Source organism: Aulonocara stuartgranti (assembly GCF_965226115.1).
Source record: "Aulonocara stuartgranti genome assembly, chromosome: 3".
Lineage (NCBI taxonomy): Eukaryota > Metazoa > Chordata > Actinopteri > Cichliformes > Cichlidae > Aulonocara > Aulonocara stuartgranti.
The window spans coordinates 65503816-65528601 of record NC_138941.1 but is presented as its reverse complement, the minus strand read 5'-3'; the positions used below and the strand labels follow the sequence as shown (position 1 = coordinate 65528601).

Sequence of the window (24786 nt, the reverse complement as noted above, 5' to 3'; positions counted from 1 at the left end):
CTGGAAAGGATAAGCGGAAGCGAATGGATGGTACTAATTTTAATATTAAGTGACTCTCACTGATGATCTGCTTGTATCCATGTCAAGATTTAAAGTCAAATATCTCGCTCAAGTGGCAACATTGAAGGGTAGCATTTCAACAATCTGTGAATCATAGTGTTCCAGTCAGTCATCAGTGTGTCTCTGCACAGCTGTAATTAAAATGTGTTCAGAGGGCCTCAGTGTCTGAATGGTTCCAGTTCAGCTCCATAACAGCAGCGTCCCTGGTTTGATTCCTGTGTTTCACATCATACTCATCAGTGAGGTAAGCAAGATTTTATTTATACAGTCCCTTTAAAGGGAAATATTAAAAAGTGCTTCACAACCAAAAATACTAAAAACATGACACCCAAAAGAAAGCTTTAACCACTAACACATTATAAAATTGAATGAACCACTTAACGGTTATTTGAATTTGTTCATTAACGAAATCACAGCTCATCAACACCAGACTGAGGGAATCTTTGACACTGACATTGAGTTTATATTTTAATATAATTTAGCATAGGCATCTGTACACAAGTAAAAAAGCGAGTTACCCACCACCGCCTTTGTACCAACAGAAAAAACACAGACTCAGAGGAAGAGGGCGGGCTTTACTTGGTGTCAGTGAGAGAAGTGAAAAAAAGCTCAAATGAGTGAGAAGGACGATGAAGGAAACATCTGTGCTGTGTCTGCTCTGTAAGTAGAATCTCTGTGTTTGTTTGAATTCTTGTACTTTGACTGTCTGCTCTCCTGATAACTGATGATGGAGGAGAAGACATGAAAAACAAATCAGGCTGAATTCAAGTTCAAAACACCACGAGGACCAACTGCAGGTCTGAACTGACTCTTTATCGTTGCTCAGGAGTCGAGGAAACACAGCAGGCAGTGAAAAGATCAAATCATTCACTCATTATATCAACACAGCTGCACAGTGGACACATGACTTTACAGGGTTATTTAAAAGTAATGGATGTTTTGCATATACTAAAAGTTTAGTCAAATGTTTATTATTTCAATGATCATTTTTAGGAGATGCTGTTTAGATACGTGTGTAGCATCCCCGGTTGAAAAGATGGTCTCTCAAACTGATGGTTCACAATACTTTTATTAAACAGCTGTGTATGTGAACACCCCGTAAGACCATTAGTAAATCAGTGTGTTACCTTTAACACACCTTTGCCTTATTCATTAATCACAAATTAATTATCTTGAACTTACATAACATATAACAGTGAAACTTGTAAATTATTGCATCGCTGCCTAAACATGACGAGGTACGTTAGCACCCTCTAGTGGGTGAAAACTTAGCCTTTACCTTTAGTAGCGGTCAACACCTATCCGGTTGTTCAGTGATGATGCGACGAATCCTACTTCCGGGTCTAAAGTAGTCTGCGTTTAATATGGCTTTTGTGTTGTTAACATGTTTAATGTTATGTATTTTCTTCTATTTGATCTCAAAAAGCTCCTAAAACAGTCAGTGATCCCTGTTGACCTCCCTCGGCTTTTATTACCGCTAATCATTTATTTAAGCTCAGTTTTTAAAACCTTAGGATGTAACTACAGCCCAGCCCATGCAGCAGTATATGAATGACTAACCTCGTATTGTGGATGGATTATCTCAGTTGTTCTCCTGGCTGAAGTTTGGTCCTTTTACAGCATCCTGCCATGCGATTACATTTGTTCCTGACCACCGAGAACACTCACGTTAACTTTTATCGAGTGGAAAAAAAGTTAGCTTGTTTATATTATGCTAACATAGCTGTGTCGCTAGCGGTCACGTAGCACATCATTATATACCAGCTAGCCCAACTTCAGTAACCCTACAAACGTCACTGCTGTTTAGTTTTCTGTCTTCATTCATACTGGAAGTGATAGCAGAGCTGTACGTTTTAATTTGTTTCCAAAACCCCGCAGTCAGGACATGCTATATTGTATTTAGATAGAAGCTAGCAAGCTAACTCCCTGCTAACTTCTAACTCCGTTAAATGTCATACATTCTGTTTTCATGGATGCCTGGATGTTAAACTCAATTGTTACACCTGGTAGAGCAGAACGCTGATCATTTTATTAAAGATGAAAGACTTTAGACAGTTTTTCAACTCTCAGTAATGCCACAGTGATCGTTTGATATGTGAAAAATATGTGCAGTTTTATAGACAGCCAAAAGTTATTACAAATCATGGAGAATAATGCCGAAAGTTATCAGAGGAAAAGAGGCGGTTGTGGTTAGCGAAGCTAAACCAGGATCTACAAGGCAAAAATCTGGACAACATCCAAATTTGTTCCACTCATTTCTTTCCTATAGTTAAGCATACTTAATAAAATATACTCGAAGTATGCTACTTTTTGGTAAGGGATGATATCATACAGTTAAGGTTTGGCTGATTAAAGATGTTATTGCGTTACTTACTTTGGCATTCACAACACATCTGTCACTGATGACTTGATACTGCATCTCCCTCACCCATCCACACACCATCTGGTTATAGGCCTCCAAACTTTTATAAGATTTGAGGTCTGCTGTCTTCTGGGCAAGAAAACCAGGTAGTTGATATCAAGATACGCAATAGACGGAAGACTCTCCGGCTCGTCATTGATCCAAGATGAAGGAGCCAACTCGTTTGGATCTGCACACAAATAAAACCTAACTTTTCCAAATATCGTGCCCTTACCTGTGGACCAAGTCCTTCCCTGTATACCTTTGCATCTATAACGCATTTTGAGGAGCTTTTCTGTGGTTTCGGACATTGATCCATTGCAGTGGTTACCTCCGAGTGCCTCCAATATGGCCGCACATGCAGGTTACCACCCAGAACGTGACGTGACATTACCAATAAGTTTGATGTGTCACATGGCCCTCTTCCTATTGAAAAAACAAAAGTTGTATCCATGATGGCTGACTTCTGAATGGCCACCATGGTCACCACCCATCTTGAGGAGTTTGTCCCCTCACATATACTAATGTGCCACAAACAGGACTTTAATATCACCAACCATTCCCATGTTACGGTGTATCCATATAAATGGCCCACCCTGTAGATTGTACTACAAGCTGTTTTTTGAGATACATATTAGAGTAGAAGTGCATGAAGTCCAAATTGATCTGCTGTTTTTCCTTTTTGTTTTGTTTTGGATTTTTTTAGCTTTAGCTGAAAATGAGCACATATATCGGAGATAAGAGTTTGTGTGTTTGTCAGCTGTTTGTGTGGAGTTGTTCTTTATGTTCACCTCAAATCAACCTGAGTGTCATTTCTCTTTAGTTCTGATCTCAGTGCTGAGCTGCACAACAAACCAAGGTCAGTAACCTTCTTCTGTCACAGTTTAAACCTGAGAAATGCTCACTGATATGACCTGATTGGGTTCATCTTTGCAGTTCTAACAAAAATATATCAGTTTGTTTGTTTGTTTGTTTGTTTGTTTTGTTATTTTAACCCTCACAGCTCGTCTGACTGTGAGTCCCAGCTGCTCTCAGTTTTTTAAAGGAGATTTTGTGTCTCTGAGCTGTGAGGAGGACGACAGCTCTGCTGGATGGACTGTGAAAAGAAGCACAACAACAACTATGATCACTCTTTGTGGAACGGAATGGGGAACACCAGCTGGTTCTTCCTGTAACATCAGCTCCATTTCAACATCTGACAGTGGACTTTACTGGTGTGAATCCAAAAATAAAGCAAGTAACAAGATGATCTCTATCACAGTCACTGGTAAGCTGAGTGTGTGGAGTTAGTGTTGATGAAGCTGTGTGTAAATGGATGAAATGCTGTAGTTTGTCTCTGTGTTGAGGTGGATCAGTGATCCTGCAGAGTCCTGTCCTCCCTGTGATGGAGGGAGATGACGTCACTCTGCTCTGTAAAACAAAGACCACTCCCTCCAACCTCCCAGCTGCTTTCTATAAAGATGGCTCCCTCATCAGGAAGCAGCCTACAGGTCACATGACCATCCAGCATGTTTCCAGGTCTGATGAAGGCCTCTACAAGTGTGACATCAGCGCTCATGGAGAGTCTCCATCCAGCTGGATCACTGTCACAGGTGACACACTCACCTGTCTGTGTTTCTGCAGCTTTCAACATTCACAATGTGACGACAACTTCATGAATCTTCTGTGTTTGCTTTATTTTAGACAAACACACCACCACACCTCCACCTACATCCACACCTCCTCGATCACTCTCTCCTCCTGTTCTCTTTGTGTTGCCATCTGTTGGATCAGTGTGTGTTGTGGTTCTACTGGTGTTATTGGTTCTGCTGGTGAAACGATGTGTTCACAGGAAACCTGAAGGTGAGACTTTCTGATTTTCCATGTCTGAGTTTATTTGGTAGAATAAAGTTCGCATTCATGATGATCACAGTAACAACTTTCTTAAATGCAATCTCTGTTTACATATTTTAATTTATATTATTGATCATTTTGAATCATTTCAGCAGATCAAGAAAAAACTGGAGAAGATGACATCCTTACTGACATCATGTGCAGTATAATCAACATATCAAAAAATCAACAAGCGCCAATCAGAGAAATCCGAGGTAGTGGGCTCGTCTTCCAATATAGGAAGTTTTTAAGCAGGTTTCATCAGATTCGACTTGTGATTTTACACACACAGTTTCTCACATGCTGGTGACCTTGTGGCTTAAATGGCATTTCCTTTCTATTTGGTCATAGATTTTAATAAAACTGCCCAAATATCTGTTAGGAGGCATTGCCAGGAAGGCCACTGAGTGGGTAGATTTCCTTTTAGAAGGACTGTCATGCAGCTTTACAATGTGAACAAATTTATGTTTAATTAAGGAACTGGAAATGTTTGAGAATGTGTGTTTTGATCATAGTTTGGACGATGAATAACATCTCTGATTTTTTCCTCTTCAAATGTATCAGGCACACAGTTGAATATGAAGGTAGAAGAAGATTAGCACTGTTGCTGACTTTGATGATATGATTATGGGAACATTATGGAACATATGAGGGAAGTTCAGAAGTGTAAAAATGTGGACTGTTGTAACAGTAAAACAAGCAAACAAAACTTGCTAAGTGTAGTTATGAACTTGTTTCCTTTGTCTGAAAATAGGTCAGCTTAGTCAGGTCTAATTGCCTTAAGTGTCACACTGTGAGTGTTGTTCACTGTGAGCTGGACTGTGTGTTTGTGGTCTGTGGTTAACTGAAGCTAACATCTCTGCAGTCGTCCAGCATCCTGTTTCTGATAGAAAGAAACACTTCAGCTGCAGGTGTTTCAACACAGGACTGTTCATTTTAAAATTAATTTAAAAGCATTTCCCAGTCTCTATAACGAATCTGACGTCTATAACGTTGATAATTTAGTAGTTTCTGTACCATCCTGACACGTTGAGCACATGTTGATGATTCCAGTTAACTGTAGTCTGAAGCTGCTTCTCACTGCAGTTTGTCCTAGTTTGGACAGTAATAATGGTTATACTGTGAGAAAGTGTTTGCTTTGTGCTGAGGTGAAGCAAGTCAATCTGTACTGAAGGCAGGAGCAGCTTTGTGGTCGTCCGCTTTTCTTTTTCACAGAAACGCCCCTCAGCTTCATGTGGCCAATCTTTTTTTTTTTTTCATAGCAGTGGCATTAAGATTAAAAAAAAACTATGAAATGCTGCTGTGGTTTTTTAAAGTTGTCGCTTATTCTCTTCATGATGCAAAATTAGGGTAGAAAGTTTCCCACAGCTCTGCTATAGTATAAAAGTTGTGCAGTTGTTATACCTGTTGTAATTTCACATAATTCTGATTGTTTACTTCTGCAGAGACGGATTCAGATGCAGTCTACTCAGCAGTGAAAACTAAAAATGACAGTTATGGACAAAAAACTATCAGAACAAGAAGGGCCAGGTAACTCACCCTGTTTCCAGCAATAATGCTTAGCTAAGCTTAAAAAAAAAAAGAACAACACACGATTGAAGCTCAGAGCTCTGACCCAGTTCACACTTCAAATGCAAATGTAAATAAGAGAGGCATCAAGGTCTTGATTGAACTACAAAGCTTGTAATCATGTTTCCTGTTGGGTTTTTTTTTTGTTTTTTTTAACTGTATATGTTTGTGTTCAGACTTTAAACCAGAGCCAGACGTTGTCTACTCTTCACTGAAGTTGTCAACCAGTCCAGCCACTGACGTCCAGCTGCTGGTCTCTAACTGGGCCCCACCACACGTTAAAAAAATATTTTTATTCTTTATGCTTTTGTAGAATAGAATAGAATAGAACAGAACAGAGTAGAATAGAATACAATGGAATAGAATAGAATAATCCTTTGATTGTCCCACAAAGGGAAATTTGGTTGTAACAGCAGCAAGAAAGACATTGTAGTCATTCAGTGTGTCTAATAGAGCTCTTCTATCTATCTATCTATCTATCTATCTATCTATCTATCTATCTATCTATCTATCTATCTATCTATCTATCTATCTATCTATCTATCTATCTATCTATCTATCTATCTATCTATCTATCTATCTATTTACTGGAATCAGTTTATGTAGTGAGGTTTGCACCCATTAATTTATGCCCACCACAGCATCATTCAGGTTGAGGTCTAGACGCTGATGCTCATTTATGACTCTAGTCTAGAGTATATTAATATACAGAGAAGTTTGTGATAGCCTCAATTACTTTCAGGTGACCCGTTCCCGTCACTGCAAAACAAGCCAAAAATCATCACCCCTCCACCACTGCGGACAGTACAGTATGATGTATTTGTGATGATATCCTGTGTTTGGTTTTATCCAGACATAGTGCTCTACATTGTGTCGGATATTTTCCTTGAGTAGTTCTTTGGGTTTAATAAAGAAAGTCAAATGGAAAGTTTGGCTGGTTTGGTTCTGGCTGATACACACTTGTTATTATTATTATTGTGAAAAATAAATGAATCCCAAAATGAGTTAAACTGTAGCCACATACATAAAACAGCAGGAACTCCATTCAGTGGCTGTAAAACAAACTTCCAAAAGTAGTTAAATTTTCCCTTTACTCTGTTTATTTGGATTAAGGATTGGATATACAGAAATGTATTTGGTAGCATTTAATGCTCCTCTTCCATGGAAATGTAGTACCACACTCAGGACTTCACCATGAAGACAAAGAAGTGTTTTATTGTATGAAAACCTTCAAACCTATATGACCCAGGCTGGACTTCGTTCTGGATCACAGCACAGAGCTCCTCCTTTCAAACTTCTCAGTGAATTTACAAAGGGACATGACTCAGAGTTCAAGTCTGCTTCTACCTACTGGCAACACTGAGCATTACAGCAGGGCAGCTGCTTTGTAAATGCCAGCAATATAACCTCTTAACATCCACCAGTTGAAAACATTAATATGAATAATACAGTGTTATTGATGTCAGCTTTTCATGTAAAAACTGTGGAAGATTTTCAGTTAATTTCCACACAGCATATCTTTTTAAACTGTGGGAGAACACACAATCCCATAATAGCAGCTGAAGGAAGTTAGAACCCAGAACTTTGTAGGCTTAATGCAACAGTGCTCGCAAAAACTGCATCACAAACTCATGTAATGAGGTTGCTCTATATTGTTTCTTCTTGCTTCGATAATGTAGAAATATTACTCTTTGAAAGACGATAAAACATAGGTATTAATGTTCATATCTTTAGTCTGAAAGTGCAGTCATGAATTTAAATATCCTTCCAATAGTTACAAATTTTCTTCTCTTCCAGCTTTGGCGTACTATGATATACCAGTATACATAAAATGCAATTAGGGATCTAAATCTCTTTGACACTGCGATACGCCAAATTACAAAAGAACTGAAACTCTGTGGAAACAGGTCTTATGCAAAAGATGATTGAAATTGAGAATCCAACTAAAGCCATCTGTAAAGGATGAGACTGTGTGATTTTTATATGTGTAAAGTTCAAAGCAAAGGGCAAACTGAACAGAGATGCCATCAGGCTAAACCTTTGTGTACAAAGAGTCAAATGATGAGTCAGATGACCATGGGACCGAACAACAGGTTCTCTTATTTTAAAGCACTGAGCCATGAAAATGTCATGATGTCCAACATTTAAGAACAGTGAGGATGTTTAAACAGAAGCCTGGGTTATAAGGTCACCTGGACTCATCTGGAGGTATAAATCTCGGTGTTGCCAACATATCAATGCAAGGATGTGTGAGTTATTAAAATATTTCCAAAAAATATTTATTACAACCTGATGAGGAAGCCCTTAAACAAAGACTGCCCACAGCCTGTTTCAGGACCACTATATACATATAAACTCCTAAAAAGTCACAAAGAATAAGGAAATTTGTGTTTGATCAGTTATATTTTGATTGTAACAATACATTGTGCCAGAGAAAATTTGACAATTTTGTGATGGTTTCAACCCACATACTCAACTCTGCTATTTAACCCACAAATCTATTTACCTTACAATTATGAGATAAGTTAAAGGGAAATAAAGAGGTAATACAACAAGCCCCACGCGCAGGGCGATCCGTGATAGCTAGCTAACTGAGATTTGCTGCTTTAATACGGTTATGATATTAACGTCCTTTTAATAAGATTAACGCTGATGGTACTAATTTAACACGGTGGACCGGTGGTTAGCACTGTTGCCGCACAGCAAGAAGGTCCTGAGTTCAATTCCAACATCAGGCCGGGGTCTTTCTGTGTGGAGTTTGCATGTTCTCCCCGTGTTTGCGTGGGTTCCCTCCGGGTACTCCGGCTTCCTCCCACCGTCCAAAGACATGCAGCTTGTGGGGATAGGTTAATTGGATAATCCAAATTGTCACTAGGTGTGAATGTGCGAATGAATGTGGGTGTGCGGCACTGGGTCTGCTATAATCTATGTGCTGCAGTCCATTTTATTAGTGGCTTTCTACTGTGAACATTGTCTGCTGTTCTTATTATATTTGATATTAATGCTCTTAACTGTATTATTTTATTGTTTTTTTGTAAAGCACTTTGGTATGCCTAGGCTTTTAATGTGCTCTATAAATAAAGGTTGTTGTTGTTGTTGTTGAATGGTTGTCTGTCCCTGTGTGTTGGCTCTGCGACAGACTGGCGACCTGTCCAGGGTGTACCCCGCCTCTCGCCCTATGACAGCTGGGATAGGCTCCAGCGCCCCCCGCGACCCTGGAAAGGATAAGCGGAAGCGAATGGATGGTACTAATTTTAATATTAAGTGACTCTCACTGATGATCTGCTTGTATCCATGTCAAGATTTAAAGTCAAATATCTCGCTCAAGTGGCAACATTGAAGGGTAGCATTTCAACAATCTGTGAATCATAGTGTTCCAGTCAGTCATCAGTGTGTCTCTGCACAGCTGTAATTAAAATGTGTTCAGAGGGCCTCAGTGTCTGAATGGTTCCAGTTCAGCTCCATAACAGCAGCGTCCCTCGTTCGATTCCTGTGTTTCACATCATACTCATCAGTGAGGTAAGCAAGATTTTATTTATACAGTCCCTTTAAAGGGAAATATTAAAAAGTGCTTCACAACCAAAAATACTAAAAACATGACACCCAAAAGAAAGCTTTAACCACTAACACATTATAAAATTGAATGAACCACTTAACGGTTATTTGAATTTGTTCATTAACGAAATCACAGCTCATCAACACCAGACTGAGGGAATCTTTGACACTGACATTGAGTTTATATTTTAATATAATTTAGCATAGGCATCTGTACACAAGTAAAAAAGCGAGTTACCCACCACCGCCTTTGTACCAACAGAAAAAACACAGACTCAGAGGAAGAGGGCGGGCTTTACTTGGTGTCAGTGAGAGAAGTGAAAAAAAGCTCAAATGAGTGAGAAGGACGATGAAGGAAACATCTGTGCTGTGTCTGCTCTGTAAGTAGAATCTCTGTGTTTGTTTGAATTCTTGTACTTTGACTGTCTGCTCTCCTGATAACTGATGATGGAGGAGAAGACATGAAAAACAAATCAGGCTGAATTCAAGTTCAAACACCACGAGGACCAACTGCAGGTCTGAACTGACTCTGTATCTTTGCTCAGGAGTCGAGGAAACACAGCAGGCAGTGAAAAGATCAAATCATTCACTCATTATATCAACACAGCTGCACAGTGGACACATGACTTTACTGTGTAAAAGTAGTGTTTTATATATACTTAGAACATTCAATGCACACTATCAAAACAATAACTTTAAGTGTTGTTTTTTAAAATATAATCTTAGGGTCAACATAATTAGTCCGACCTGTGTGAACTGCTTTGAGTGTTTAACAATCAAATCAAATTCACCAACAAAACTTTTTGTTCTATTCAATTATTAACAAAAACAATATATAAAGATCTGTAAATTATATTCTAAAGTGGCACAACTGCACATTTGCTGAAAAAGTGGTGAGAACGTATTTTTTAAATCATATCTAACAGTACACACGTCACAGTGGTGCAGTGGTTCGAGTCAGTTGTGATGTTTGGTTAACTGCTGATTTTAGGTCTGAATGTGACACAAATCTTTCTAAACAATTGGCCCAAATTTAGAGACAAAGTGCCAGGACGTGTTATTGGAATTGGTTCCAGTGTTCATTCTGTTTGAATTAGTCAAGATAGATTCTACGTTTAGTTTTTTTGAGACCCCTAGACCCAGAAGAGTGTATTATCTGTGTTTGTCAGCTGTTTGTGTGGAGTTGTTCTTTATCTTCAGCTCAAATCAACCTGAGTGTCATTTCTCTTTAGTTCTGATCTCACTGCTGAGCTGCACAACAAACCAAGGTCAGTAACCTTCTTCTGTCACAGTTTAAACCTGAGAAATGCTCACTGATATGACCTGATTGGGTTCATGTTCCACAATGGAGCTCACATATAAAACTGAAGAAAAAAATAAAATCGAATCGTTTTTCACTTTAACCCTCGCAGCTCGTCTGACTGTGAGTCCCAGCAGCTCTCAGAGATTTTGTGTCTCTGAGCTGTGAGGAGGACGACAGCTCTGCTGGATGGACTCTGAGGAGAAACACAGCAACAGACAACAGAGCTGAGTGTGAGGAATGGGGAACACCAGCTGGTTCTTCCTGTAACATCAGTCACATCTACTCATTAGAAAGTGGAGTTTACTGGTGTGAGTCCAGAGAGGGTCCCATCAGTAACATGGTTAACCTGACAGTCACTGGTAAGCTGAGTGTGTGGAGTTAGTGTTGATGAAGCTGTGTGTAAATGGATGAAATGCTGTAGTTTGTCTCTGTGTTGAGGTGGATCAGTGATCCTGCAGAGTCCTGTCCTCCCTGTGATGGAGGGAGATGACGTCACTCTGCTCTGTAAAACAAAGACCACTCCCTCCAACCTCCCAGCTGCTTTCTATAAAGATGGCTCCCTCATCAGGAAGCAGCCTACAGGTCACATGACCATCCAGCATGTTTCCAGGTCTGATGAAGGCCTCTACAAGTGTGACATCAGCGGTCATGGAGAGTCTCCATCCAGCTGGATCACTGTCACAGGTGACACACTCACCTGTCTGTGTTTCTGCAGCTTTCAACATTCACAATGTGACGACAACTTCATGACTGTGTTTGCTTTATTTTAGACAAACACACCACCACACCTCCACCTACATCCACACCTCCACCATCACTCTCTCCTCCTGCTCTCTCTGTGTTGTCATGTGTTGGATCAGTGTGTGTTGGGGTTCTACTGGTGTTACTGGTTCTGCTGGTGAGACGATGTGTTCACAGGAAACCTGAAGGTGAGACTCAGACTTCCTGATCTTTCATGTCTGAGTTTGTTCAGTAGAATAAATTTCACATTCACTATGATCACAGTCAAACGTTCTAACATGTAATCTCTGTTTAGATAGTTAATCTAATGGATCATCTTAGCAGAACAAGACAAAGCTGGAGAAGATGAAGTCATCACTGACATCATGTGCAGTATAATCAACATATCAAAAAATCAACAAGAGCCAATCAGAGAAATCCAAGGTAGTGGGCTCTTTTTTTCATCATAACAAATTTTTACGCAGATTTTATCTTTTGATTTTTCACACACATTCTTTCATGTGCAGACTTCACAGCTTAAATGACATTTTCTATCTATTTGCCGTAGATTTCAATAAAACTTCCCAAATATCTGTTTAGAGGCGTTGCCAGGCAGGACACCGAGTGGTTAGATTTGCTTTTAGAAAGGCTTTAATGCAGCCTTACAATCTGAGATAATGTTTTGAAAGTAGGAGTGAAGATAGTCAGGGAACTGCAAACATGTAACAATGTGTGTAAGCAAACATTTTCCTCCTCAGATTTAAATCTAAAAGTTAGTTTAATATGAAAATAAAATCAGATATAGGTTCATGAACACTTGCCTGTCATTATGATGTGTTGGGTTAAGAGGACATTCTGGATTATGTGTGATCATGTATTTTTTTATTTCAGTTTGTGTAAAATTGTGGATTGTTGAACAGTAAAATAAAGATTTTTATGATTTGATGCTTTCACAATAAATCGTTTATGTTTATAGATTATAAATGAATTTTATTTCTTTATGTAAAATTTGATCAGTTTTGTCAAATATAACCGTCTGTCTGTAAAGTCTCACACTGTCTGTGAAGGTTCTCAGTCATCCAGGTCGTCGTAGTCAAAGGAGTTTGCAAAGAAAAGTGTCTGGACTTCTTTAAGTTACTTGAAGACGGTCAAATGGTGGAGAGTCCCAGATTTAAACCTAGTGGGAGTGTCCCCCCTAAGAGGGACAAAAGGACCCCCTGATGATCCTCTAATCGCCTGAGCCAAGGTGTGAAAATGGGTGTGGGTCCCAATCAGCCAGAGTTTCGGCTCATTGTGAAACCTGTCCCACCTTATCATGCAAAATAAGGTGGAACAGAATTTGAATTTATCATGCAAATTCCTGAGGTCAGATGGCCCAGGATGGCCCACTGACATCCTGGGCAAGCAACTTAAAGAAGTCCAGACGCTTTTCTTTGCAAGCTCCTTTGACTAAAGTCTCACACTGTACTTACTGTTGTTCACTGTGAGCTGGACTGTGTGTTTGTGGTCTGTGGTTAACTGAAGCTAACATCTCTGCAGTCGTCCAGCATCCTGTTTCTGATAGAAAGAAAACACTTCAGCTGCAGGTGTTTCAGCACAGGGCTGTTCATTTTAAAAACGGGAAGGAACATGGAGACGTCATCTGGAAAATGATTTCTTTAAACTCTGCTCACAGACCATCATGAATTCAAAGTGAATAATTTCATCAAGGATGTCTTTTTATAGTTTTATGATGCTAACATTTTAAATCCAGTCTTTCTAATTCTTGAAAATGAAAATCAGAATCTGGCTATAATAAAGTTTATAATTATCTTGTTCTTTATGGCATGTTGACCAGATACAGTCATCCTGCTGATGATTCTAGTTTACAGTAGTCTGAAGATAGTGAAACTTCTCAACACAGTGTCTCTTGGTTTGGCCAGTAATAGCGTTGATGTTGTGAAGGTCTTTGCTCTGTGGTGAAGTGCATCAGTGTGCACTAAAAGCAGATGTTTGCAGCTTTGTGGTTGTCCTCTTTTCTCTTTCACAGAAACATCCTTCAGATTTATGTGGTCAGTTTCATAGCAGAGATGTTAAGATAAGAAAAGCGTGTGAAGCTGCAGTTTATAAAACCTATTGCTCAATCTCTACATTGGTTTTATTCATAATGTTGCACAATCTTTGCAATAATATGACAGTCATACAGATTTTGTACAATGCCAAAGGTTTTTTATTTTGCAGAGAGTTACTCAGCTGCAGTCTACTCCGCAGTGAAAACTCAAGATATGAGTAATGGACGAACAGCCATCAGAGCCAGGAGGACCAGGTACAGCCGCTCTTTAACTTTAACTTTAAACAAGCTAGCTGCTCCCCCGGCTCACCATCATGCTAAGCTAAGCTAATATAATTGCATCATATCTCGAGCTCAGTCTGAACTGGGACTGTGTGTGATGCAGAGAGGTGGAGATTGTAAATAATGTAAGTAAGAGTGTAAATAAGAGAGCAACCGAGGTCTTGATTGAACTACAAAGCTTTTAATCATGTTTTCTGTTGTTTGAACTGTGTGTGTTTGTGTTCAGACTTTAAACCAGAGCCAGATGTCGTCTACTCTTCACTGAAGTAGTCCACCAGTACAACCACTGACGTCCAGCTGCTGGTCTCTAGTTGGTCTCCCCAGCACTTCAAACCAGAGATCCACAAGTTAACAATATATATTTTTAATATGTTTTTATTTAACTTGTATACATTATTTTATCTTATCTTTTATGTGAATTTTCTCTAAAATTTAAAATGTGAACAGTAAATGTTAAAATGTTCTGGTGACTGTGGTTCAGATGGTAATTTGATTGGTAGTTTGTCAGGTGAATCTCCTGTTAAACCGCTCACCATTGAACTTTGGAATTACTAATAACTTTTAAATTCTGCTGCCATCTGCTGGTTAATCTAAGTTTTACAGCAGAGCAGCTGCTTTATAAATGACAGCAGTTTAACAGCCAAACATCAAGCAGGCAACATCAACCTACTTTGTATTATGGTTACATTTTACTCACACGCTAAAGAAGAGTTTCAGAAACTTAAATATGCCACATTTTAAATTGGTCCTTCGATGCATTTTCCAGTACGCAAGGACATAAAGGTCAAAAGCTGATGAAAAAGGGAAAACGGCATGCCATGCTGGATAATGGAGGACACTGGCAAAAGTAAAACCACAGAAAAATTAATCAGGAGGGATAAAACTCAACATGGTTATCACTATTTTTTCTCTTAGTGTAGAAGTGAAAGAGGAGAAGTATCCATTGCAATGCCAAAGTACTAGAGGGGGACACAAGGCGAAAGCTGGTCTTTAAATCCGCTGCAGTAAAGAATTTAAGGCAAACAGGTAACAAGGTCAACAGGAGAGACTCCGCCTCTGGGCAGGGCCAAACAAGGGAACCAGACAACCTCAATCTCTTCTTCACCTGCAGAGAGAGACAGAGGCAGAAATGAGGAGGGAGAAACAGCAGATGGCCATGACAAGAACAACATAGATACCTGCTATCACACTCACAGACTTTCAGCTTCCTTTATCAGATTTTAAACTCAGGGATTCTGTGATTCTTGAAAAATACCACCATCTTTTGGACATTTATCGCACTTTAAATGAAGAAGCAATGTCTGCTGTAACGTCTGCATCTCTCTGCCTGACTTTACTGTCTGTCTGCCTCTTGTTTGTCTCTGCAGGTGAGATTGAATCTCTGATTGATAAAATAATACCTCTTTAAGAATTCTGTTCATGGTTTAAAAAAGTGTGTTTAACTGGCCTGTATAACCTGCCAGATATGCCTAAAGTTAAAGAGTTAAAGCTTAATTCTGACTGTTCCTGCTCCAGAGCAGTTTCAGCAAACAGTGTGATTCACAAAGAAATGTGGCTTTCTTCCCGGAGGAGAGCTGAGTCGTTTAACAGCATTAACACTCTGTTTACCCGAGCTTGTCCTCTCCTCCTGCTACACCTGCTTCATATCCTCATACCTACAGGTCATGTCAAAGTTCACATCAGAGCACATCTGATATCTGCTCATCTGCACAAGTTTGTGTTTTTCAAGCATAACGAGTCAGGTTGAATCAGTTCTTGCACAGCAGTCTGTCATTAGCACAAGGATGGGTGCAGTAATCAGTTGGCAAGAAAATAATCTTTCATAAAAGCTTCTCATTGGGACAAAAAAGATCTTTATTTTTGAACTAACTGCATGACCTCACCTTTCACTATTCACAGAAAAGTGTCACTGTCATTGAATTTCAAACAGCATTAGTAGCTAGAACAGATATTTAAAAATGTAAAACTTGAATTTAGTAGACTTCGCTGCAAGATTCCAGATTAATACTCCATTATCAGTCGTTTGAGTGAAGCATAAATGGCTGTTCTGAGCCTTACTGCCTACCTTTGCAAGCGAGATTCATTAGGATTCCCTTGCAAAGCTAGGCCAAAAAACCTAAAATCTGAGTCATAAGGGTGATTTGATGGAGGTCATCAACTTTTCTTTTAACTGCGGCTTCTTGATCAGGCCCAGTGAGCACTCACTGGGCCTTTTCACATAAAAAAGAGAGTTGTTGGACTCATCATTTCACTCTTCTTCCACATACAATGGATCAACTGAGTACTGCTGACCCCAAACACAGAAACGGATGGTTGAGCACTTAGTGCTGCGCACCAGTGCATAGTAGACCTCCTCTGAAACTTGATATTTGAAATATGACACAACATTAAAAGCTGGTTTCAAATCTAAAACTATCCCATTGGCTGATCAACATGGGTAAGGGAATTATATTAGTTGGTAGCCTGATTGAAGAGAAATGTATTTAAATGACTGAACATTGTTAGTGTTAAATGCCTACAAACAATCTGACCAACTTCAGAATATGCCTTCTGCCACTGCCACAGCAGAGATGTAAAAGAGCTATTGAAGACCAAGCTGTATTTATAAACTGTGTAATACAGAATTATGAAACAGTTTGTGGTGCTGTCAGTACATTAAGTTCATTAAGTGAATTGAAATCACAAAGCTAAAAAGTAATTCTTCAACAGACAGTCAGTCTTTAAATGAATGTGCCCTTTGTGTTTGTCTGAAGCAATTTACAGTAAAAAGCTCACTTATCTCGCAGTAGCTCCCAACTGTGTAGTGACTGGTTTTACTTGCATCTCTTTAACCACTCTGTTGTTTCCTCTTTCAGACCAGAAAATCATCATAGCTGTGCCGGGACAGACGGTCACTCTGCCATGTCGAGCTCCAAACAGCGGCAACCCCATCATAGCTGCAGAGTGGAGCAGAGCTGACCTGGAGCAAGAATATGTCCTTTTTTACCGGGACGATAAGCTTGATACAGAAGAGCAGCATCCGTCTTTTAAGAACCGGGTGGATCTGCAGGACAGACAGATGAAGGATGGAGACGTGTCTCTGATTCTGAAGGATGTGACGACTGATGACTCGGGAGCATACGAGTGTTACGTGGTCCAGAGAGGAGCGAACCGCAGGAAGAGAGCCAGTCTGGATAGTGACCCCATCAGCACCACCTACCTGACTGTTGTTCCTCCAAGTGAGTTGGTAGAGTTTAGTTTATTAGTAGAGTTGAAGCTGCTTCCTGGTTGTTGATGTCTGAAGTTTTTTGAGTTAAACATGTAGCAGAGGTCCAAAGCTTGGATCTTTGTGCCTTGTATTTCCTACTGGCTGCAGCCTGTAGAACATAAGTGGACAAACATATGTTCTTCTTAGATGGCCACAGTAACTTAGACAAAGTTGGTAAAGGGCTACATGTTGAAGAACTAGTTAAAAATAAACATGATACTTTTTTTTTTTTTGGCTGCTATAGTGATCAGTTAGACCTTTAACCTCTCTGCTCTGTGTTGTTTTGTCTTTCAGGCCAGAAAAACATCACAGCTGAGTCTGGACAGAACGTCACTCTGACATGTCGAGCGCCAAACACTGTCCTCATACCAGGTGTAGAGTGGAGCAGACGTGACTTGAAGGCACAATATGTGCTTTGGTACTGGGAAAAACAATTTGTTCCATATTACCAGCATCCATCTTTTAAGAACCGGGTGGATCTGCAGGACAGACAGATGAAGGATGGAGACGTGTCTTTGATTCTGAAGGATGTTACGACTGCTGATAGGGGAACATATGAGTGTTGTGTCGTCCATGAAGTAAGAGAAGGTAGAAAGTTGGCCATTTTAAAGACTGAGCCCATCAGCGTCATCCACCTAAAGGTTATTTCACCAGGTAAGTCAGTGGAATTCATTTTGGCTTTGGACACATTCAGTTATTGTCAGAGTTGTTTGGCTGTGAACTGATAACTCAAAATGCATAAAAAGATGTTGCCTGTGATCAGAGGTGAAGCTTGTGTATACCTGACACCTCACACCTATTTCTCACCTGCAGGTCAGCCAGGAGGACACGGAGAGGATGGAGCTGTTGGACTAACAGTTGTTATTGTGCTTTCTATTGCTCTTTTTGCAACTATAATATACTACATAAAAATGATAGAAAATACAGAAGGAGAAAAAAACAGCACTTCCCAGACGAGCAGCAAGCTGAAACGCTCCACTCGTGTCACTCGTCCCACCTTTCGTAGCAAAAAGACAGATGCTTCCAAGACAGATGTGAGTTCACAGTGACGGGAATCCAGCAGACAGTAGTCAGCTGTAAATGTCTAACTTATCTTGAGTTTGTTTTTTCCATCTTTGGAGTTTTTCTGGTTCGGATTGGTGGCGTTTGGGAGTGGGTACGTCTAGTCTGCAAATAGTTAGAAATCAACCATCATAATAATAAGTTAAAATGACAGTTTTCATCGTTTTCCTTTGGGGGACACAGAAATGTCTTTGGAGCGCCTAAATGTTTTTCTATGGAGGAAAAGAGTTGTGTTTGTGAAGATCATGAGAACATTTCTGTAGTGAAGTTACCTGTTTTATCAACTTTCTTCATCAGTTTTGATGCATTTTTTTGTGCCTTTCCCCAGTTTATATTGATTGTGTTATTTTATTATTAATAAAGTGTGAACATGTGCTAATGTTGAGTGTGATTTCATAAGTCCTGCTGTGAGGTTTTTGACTGTCTGTGAAGATGCTGGCTCACAATGAAAACTACACTCGTCACTCATTGTAAAAAAAATTATTTATTTAGGATTACTTATATATTATATCATGTGATATATTTATTACTCTCATTTCTTTCAGATCACAAAACCATGAACAGAAAAAAAACCTGTGATAAGAGCCTGGATGAAGGGGCAAAGTCAGCACTTTTCAGTTGCAGTGAAAATAAAACAAACAAACAAAAAGAAAGAAAATTGGAAAAAAAGAAAAACCCACCAATGATAAAAATCTACCTCTGTTACATTTCTGGCACTTAGGCAGTTAGACATTCTTTAGATTCCTACAGTTTACAATCTTGAGATCAAGGTTTAAAGCAGAAAAAAATGATGCAAGTATTTCCATCACAGTCGGATTAAAATCTGTTCACTGTAAAAAAAAAAAAAAAAGTAAGTATTTGGGGAGGTGAACCTGAACCACTCATACTAGGTCAGTTCTGATAGATCAGAGAGTTACTGGATCTTATCTGACATCTGTTTCTGCCTGGTTACAGTTGATGAGTAAGAGACAAAGAAAGGTGTTTTGCCGTTTTTTTTTTTGTCAAACTTGTTTTGTGGACTCCCGCATGAAAATACTGCTTAAAACAATTAAAGGAGCACTTTAAAAATAGATCAGACGTCAAAGCTCATGCTAGACAGGTATATGATATGGAGTGGGTAGCGTGTTAAAAGGGATGCCACATAGTTTCATGGAAATGAAACTTATCTAGTAGACTGAACTTAAAGAAACATCAAACATCAAGGTGAAAGGATTATGTGGAAGGCTGGTCCATTTTTCAGTAACTCATACTGGTGCTCAGTTTGGATGGCTCCCATGTGCTTGTATGTCTACCTGACAACATCAGGTCATGCTAATGATGGATGGTGTCTCCTCCGAGACCTGGAATAAGGCATCACTGAGCTCCTCGACCATCTGAGGTGGACCGAAAATTTAATGTCACCGAGGTGTTCAATTGGATTTTGAACCGGTCAGTGGCATCAATTTCTTCAGCCTTCAGGAACTGCCTGCATACTCTTGCCACATAGCACTGGGAATTATTGTGCACCAGGAGGAACCCAGGATCCAGGATATGCCAGACCATCACTGACCAACAACCAACTGCCAACCTGTGTAGGGTCCAGGTATAGACTCGTGCTACCAGCAATGACACTGACCCCAGCCAAATGAAAAACTAGTAAAAAAAAAATCAGAAAAGATGAGGGGGGTTGAGTTGCCTGATTGTTGCTAAACTCTGATTTAAAAAAAGACTGTATCCGTTTTTAAAGTTTAGTATTTTCCCATCTGTCCATGAAATGTTAAGTGGTGAAAAAGAAAAAAGAAATTCTTTGTGGCACAATATTATCAGGATCAATAAAAATAAAATATGCATATCAGTGTCACTCCACAGTGAACTGATCATTAAAAATATTATAGAATATATTTTAAATTGTCCCACCGGGAGGAGGCCCCGGGGAAGACCCAGGACACGCTGGAGAGATTATATCTCTCGGCTGGCCTGGGAACGCCTTGGTATTCCCCCGGATAAGCTGGAGGAGGTGGCTGGGGAGAGGGAGGTCTGGGCCTCTTTGCTTAGGCTGCTGCCCCCGCGACCCGGCCTCGGATAAGCGGTTGAAAATGGATGGATGGATGGATATTTTAAAATAACTTTCATGTTTCTTGTAGCAGAAATATGTCGCTCTGCTGTAATACACCAAGATTACCAACAGATGGCGGAAGACTTTAAATGTGAATCTGCATCACTAGCCTCAGTGGGAGTTTACAGAGTGTGTGGGCTTTGTGCTGACTCAGGAAAAAGGAAAACACGATTTAAAAAATATCTTCAGGCTCAGTTTGAGTCACAAGCTGATGAGTTTTTGAAGTTTGTCAGACACCGAATCATCTCAGCTCTCTGTGTTCATGTTAAACTACTGAGTGAATCTCCGTGGAGGAGGGGCATTTAAAATACAAACATCCAAACAGCGATCTCTAAACTGATAGCCATAGTTTTACTCTGCTTCCTGTTACACCACATGACTGGAATTAGTGCAACTGTCAAATATAATGAAATTATAAATCTAAGCTAACATGTTCAAGTGGTTACTTTCTTTTTTTATGAAATAAAAGTCAAAATTATGACTTTTTAGTCACATAAAACTAGATCGTGATCATGAAATTAATTTAAATCAAGCAATTAGCTAAAGGTTGAAAAATCTGCCATCTTAGTTTGTTTGTGTTGGTTAGTTTCTAAGTGACACACACAGTTTCTGTGCAGTTTACATAACACACAATGACAGGATTACACAAAGGCTTTCCTAAACTCACTTCACTGAGTTCACTGACTATAGTGCCAACACTCAGGACTTACTCCAGAACTTTCACATTACAAATCTTACACCTTCCTTCATTAATGAGCTTTTAATGTGAAAGTACCCCAGCAAAAAGCAGCATGTTTAATAGAAATGTCTGTACAGTGGTGACTCTGTCGTTGTTCTGATGAATCAGAGTTGTAAATATGAGCCTGTGTGTGTATCTGTGTTCCTGTTGTAAACAAGAAATGTGCAGGTAATGAGTCAGCTGCTACATCTTGACACACCAATCTTCTATTCTAGGTCAGGTTTTGTTTATTAAGGAACACACCCAGCTCTTACTTCTAGTTCCCCACCCAAACACAACACTGGATCCGGCCCTGACTCCTGCTCATGTTGCTGAAACACTTCTTGATCATTTTAAGGAACAGTTCAAACTTTCACGAAACAGATTATAACAAACTGAGAAGTGCTGAGAGTCACAGCCAGGTGAGCTGTAAGGGTTACAATGAAAAACTGATGGCCTGTCATGCTTCTGTCTTCAACTGTCACTCAAAGATTCAAAGAATGCAGGGGAATCTCTGCATACCAGGAAGAAGCTGAAAAACAGGATCTCAGGGCTCAGCTCTGAAACACTTCCATCACTCTGACTCCACCTTTCTCAGAATCCATTCATAGAGAGCAGCTGAAGGCATCCACCCACCCGCATACACCTGGTAAAACTCTCAGTTCCTTTCACTTTATTTGATAAGTTGTAGTTTACTGAGGTTTTTATCTCTGGAAATATTCACATCATTCTAGGTCATCTGTGTGAAATGCCTGCTGTAGCGTCTGTGTCTCTCTGCTGGACTTTACTGTCTGTCTGCCTCCTACTCGTCTCTGCAGGTGAGATTAAACTCATTTTATACCAAACAGGATTCCCTCATGTTTTGAACAGCCTCTGTTTCTGGACTCTCCTAAATCATGTTGTATTAGGGCAGTGAAACACATCTGGAATGGGGTTTTGTTGCTGTGTATCTATTGCTTTCAATATATTTGTTTCTAAGATCCAGTACAGTTTTACTGTTATGTTTATGTGCACAGTTAAAAGACAGCATTTTTATAATGCAAATATCTTTGGTTCTTTTTTCTTGTTTAGATGTATTATATTGTTTTAGTACTGCGTCATCACAATACATCAGTTGGTGTATGTTCTGACTGCATGAGTAAAGTAGCTCCTCTATTTTATTCTATTTAGCTAAGGTTAAGGACCAGTCAGATCTCAGCTGGACATAGAATCAAACCTAAATCAAAAATGATTTAAGGTCTTTTTTCAAGAACAGATAACCAGCAGATGAGGATCCAGGAACATAGATAATAAAAACTCTACCTGCTACACTCGGTTTTTATCTGACTCTCGCGGCCTCTTTTTTTCATTTCCTCATATCTGAGATTGTTTTTCCATACCGTGACATACCACTGCATACATACCAACCTCGTCTAGTCACAGAAGGTATGCCGTGTCACATCTTATAGACCTCATTGTACCATATCACCCTATTAGAGCACTTCGCTCTCGCTCTGCAGGCCTACTTGTTGTTCCTAGAGTATTTAAAAGTAGAATGGGAGGCAGAACCTTCAGTTTTCAGGCTCCTCTTCTGTGGAACCAGCTTCCAGTTTGGATTCAGGAGACAGACACTATCTCTACTTTTAAGATTAGGCTTAAAACTTTCCTATGGATCACTCATTGTTTCTTCTTCACTCAATATGTCTGTGAAGCATCTCAGTCATCCAGGTCATGGTAATCTAAGGAGCTTAGAAAGAAAAGCGACTGGACCTCTTTGCGTTTCTTGAAGACGTTTCCCCTCTCATCTGAGAAGCTTCTTCTCAAACATCTTCAAAATCTCAAAGAAGTCCTTTCACTTTCTTTCCAATCTCCTTACTTCATTTACTATGTGTTTGTACACCTCTCTGCATTTAAGCATTTGTTACTATTAATCTCTGGCTCTCTTCTGCAGCATGTCTTTTGTCCTGTCCTTCTCCCCTCAACTCAAATTAGCCGCACCTCCCTGAGCCTGCTTCTGCTAGAGGTTTCCCCAAGTTAAAAGGGAGTTTTTCTTTCCCACTGTTGCCAAAGCGCTTGCTCACAGGGTGGTCGTCTGATTGTTAGAGTTTCTGTATTATTAAAGTATCTTTAACTTACAATATAAAGTCCCATGAGGTGACTGTTGTTGGAATTTTTGGCTATAAAGATGAAATTAAATCAAATTGAAATGAACTGGATTAAAATAGAGCCACCTCTGTGCCAATGAAAACTGGAACTTTAAGTTCAAAACAGTGCATTAACTCATGAATTTCAGTTCCTTGTACAGCCCCCTGAGCTCTCTGCTCTGGTCTCTGTCTCACTGGATGCTGTTTTAGTTACTTTAACATCTCGGCTATGTGTTGTTTCCTTTTTCAGACCAGAAAAACATCACAGCTGAGTCTGGACAGGACATCACTCTACCATGTCAAGCTCCAAACAACAAAACCATCAAAGGCGTTGAGTGGATCCAACCTGAACTGGAGCAAGAACGTGTCCTTTTTCACTGGGATGAAAAAGTTATTCCAAGCAACCAGCATCCATCGTTTAAGAACCGGGTGGATCTGCAGGACAGACAGATGAAGGATGGAGACGTGTCCTTGATTCTGAAGGATGTGACGGTTAATGACACTGGAACATACGAGTGTCATGTCCTTGTGAGGGGAGGGAACCGCAGGAAGAGAGCTAATCTGGGTGGTGAACCCATCAGCATCATCTACCTTCATGTTGTTGATCCTCCAGGTGAGTGAGTAGAGTTGAGTGTGTGTGTGATCAGAGGTGAAGCTGCTTCCTGGTTGTTGATGTTTGTTTCTAAAGATGTTGTTGATGAGACTTTGTAGAAAGCAGCTGGTCTGAGTGATGTGATCAGAGTGCAGTAGATAATGTCTGACAGCAGTTTGAAGAGGAAATGGATTCTGTTCTGTTCTTCACTCATCACCTACCTGACAGCTGACACCTCACACCTGTTTCTCACCTGCAGGTCAGACAGGAGGACACACAAAGGACAGAGGGAAGATGGTTGGAGGTGTTGCTCTGCAAGTTTTTGTTGTACTTCTTGTTGTTGTTAGCTTTGTGATTTTACTAGAATACAAAAAAAGACGAAAGCGCCAAAAGCGACCACGTCGTTTTTGAACAGCAGATTCAGTAATGTTAAAACCATCTAATCCAAGGATGTGAATCTTATATTTAAATGTACACAGTTTCCCCACTAGGGGGAGCCAAGGAATTATAATCAACACAACTGGAAGAATGCATAGGAACAAGAGGCAAAAGGAAGGACTGAAGCCAAAGACAGACACATGTAAAACTAAATGAGGACGTGGAAACATAAACATGATACAGAAACCAAAAAGTTACGACTGTGGCTTGAACCCGTAACTTCCAGAACCAGAACTTAGAATATAATGGAAAAAAGGTACAAACTCAAAAAACAGAGTCAGGAACTGTGACAATTACTGTCACAGTTGTTTCCTATTCTTCTCAACAATTTTATTAACATTTTTCGCCCACATTCCTGTTTTATTTCCATGTGGGTTAAGTTGTTATGTAGACCAAGGTCATTTAAATGAATGAAGATGAGCTAAATCCTCTGCTCTGTTTGGTGATTGTTTTAAAGCTTAGTGTGAATGTTTTTGTGGGTTTTTATTTGCTGTGTTTGTCATGTACTTTTGTTTTTGTTTGTATATTATTTATTGTTTTATACAATAAAATGTTTTACTGTGAGAAGTTTGACTTTCGACAGTGAACAAAGTGAAACAGTGGTGAGAACGAGCACAGAGTTCTTTGCAATTTGAGTCATCCTTTATCATGTACCAGTTTGAAGTTTAAGCTTCATGGTATCATTGCAGTGCGGTGTGC

The 24786-nt window shown here is 39.6% G+C and overlaps 4 protein-coding genes across 7 annotated transcripts in view; all 4 read left to right on the top strand.

Moving 5' to 3' along the window:
- The window catches only part of LOC309694439 (matrix remodeling-associated protein 8-like), a 209255-nt gene that overhangs the window by 12682 nt on the left and 171787 nt on the right, over nucleotides 1-24786 (top strand). Inside the window, exons 3-4 of one of the 2 annotated variants that reach the window (XM_082514531.1) lie at nucleotides 23308-23670; nucleotides 23909-24631. In XM_082514531.1, the coding sequence (XP_082370657.1) occupies nucleotides 23308-23670; nucleotides 23909-24060 (515 nt within the window). In that variant the 3' untranslated portion in view covers nucleotides 24061-24631. Of the gene's footprint in view, nucleotides 1-23307; nucleotides 23671-23908; nucleotides 24632-24786 lie in introns of those variants that run through there. The other variant, XM_082514530.1, reaches the window with a different exon arrangement.
- LOC309694669 (sialoadhesin-like) lies at nucleotides 520-6769 on the top strand. The gene is made up of 8 exons (XM_082514874.1): nucleotides 520-720; nucleotides 3285-3320; nucleotides 3465-3728; nucleotides 3808-4053; nucleotides 4145-4303; nucleotides 4447-4548; nucleotides 5779-5863; nucleotides 6079-6769. Exons 1-8 carry the CDS (start codon nucleotides 690-692, stop codon nucleotides 6083-6085), a joined length of 930 nt encoding a protein of 309 aa, XP_082371000.1. The 5' UTR covers nucleotides 520-689; the 3' UTR covers nucleotides 6086-6769.
- On the top strand, nucleotides 9637-14144 carry LOC309695903 (Fc receptor-like A). Of its 3 annotated transcripts, XM_082516893.1 has the most exons (6): nucleotides 9640-9837; nucleotides 10690-10725; nucleotides 10870-11119; nucleotides 11199-11444; nucleotides 11531-11689; nucleotides 11801-11867. In XM_082516893.1, exons 3-6 carry the CDS (start codon nucleotides 11098-11100, stop codon nucleotides 11848-11850), a joined length of 477 nt encoding a protein of 158 aa, XP_082373019.1. In that variant the 5' UTR covers nucleotides 9640-9837; nucleotides 10690-10725; nucleotides 10870-11097; the 3' UTR covers nucleotides 11851-11867. The 3 variants fall into 3 exon arrangements, with proteins under 3 accessions (XP_082373018.1, XP_082373017.1, XP_082373019.1); XM_082516892.1 differs by lacking the exons at nucleotides 10870-11119; nucleotides 11801-11867 and adding an exon at nucleotides 14039-14144 and having other exon boundaries at nucleotides 9637-9837; XM_082516891.1 differs by lacking the exon at nucleotides 10870-11119 and having other exon boundaries at nucleotides 9637-9837.
- On the top strand, nucleotides 14943-18725 carry LOC309694383 (matrix remodeling-associated protein 8-like). The gene is made up of 5 exons (XM_082514450.1): nucleotides 14943-15179; nucleotides 16668-17030; nucleotides 17354-17713; nucleotides 17873-18093; nucleotides 18667-18725. Exons 1-5 carry the CDS (start codon nucleotides 15110-15112, stop codon nucleotides 18679-18681), a joined length of 1029 nt encoding a protein of 342 aa, XP_082370576.1. The 5' UTR covers nucleotides 14943-15109; the 3' UTR covers nucleotides 18682-18725.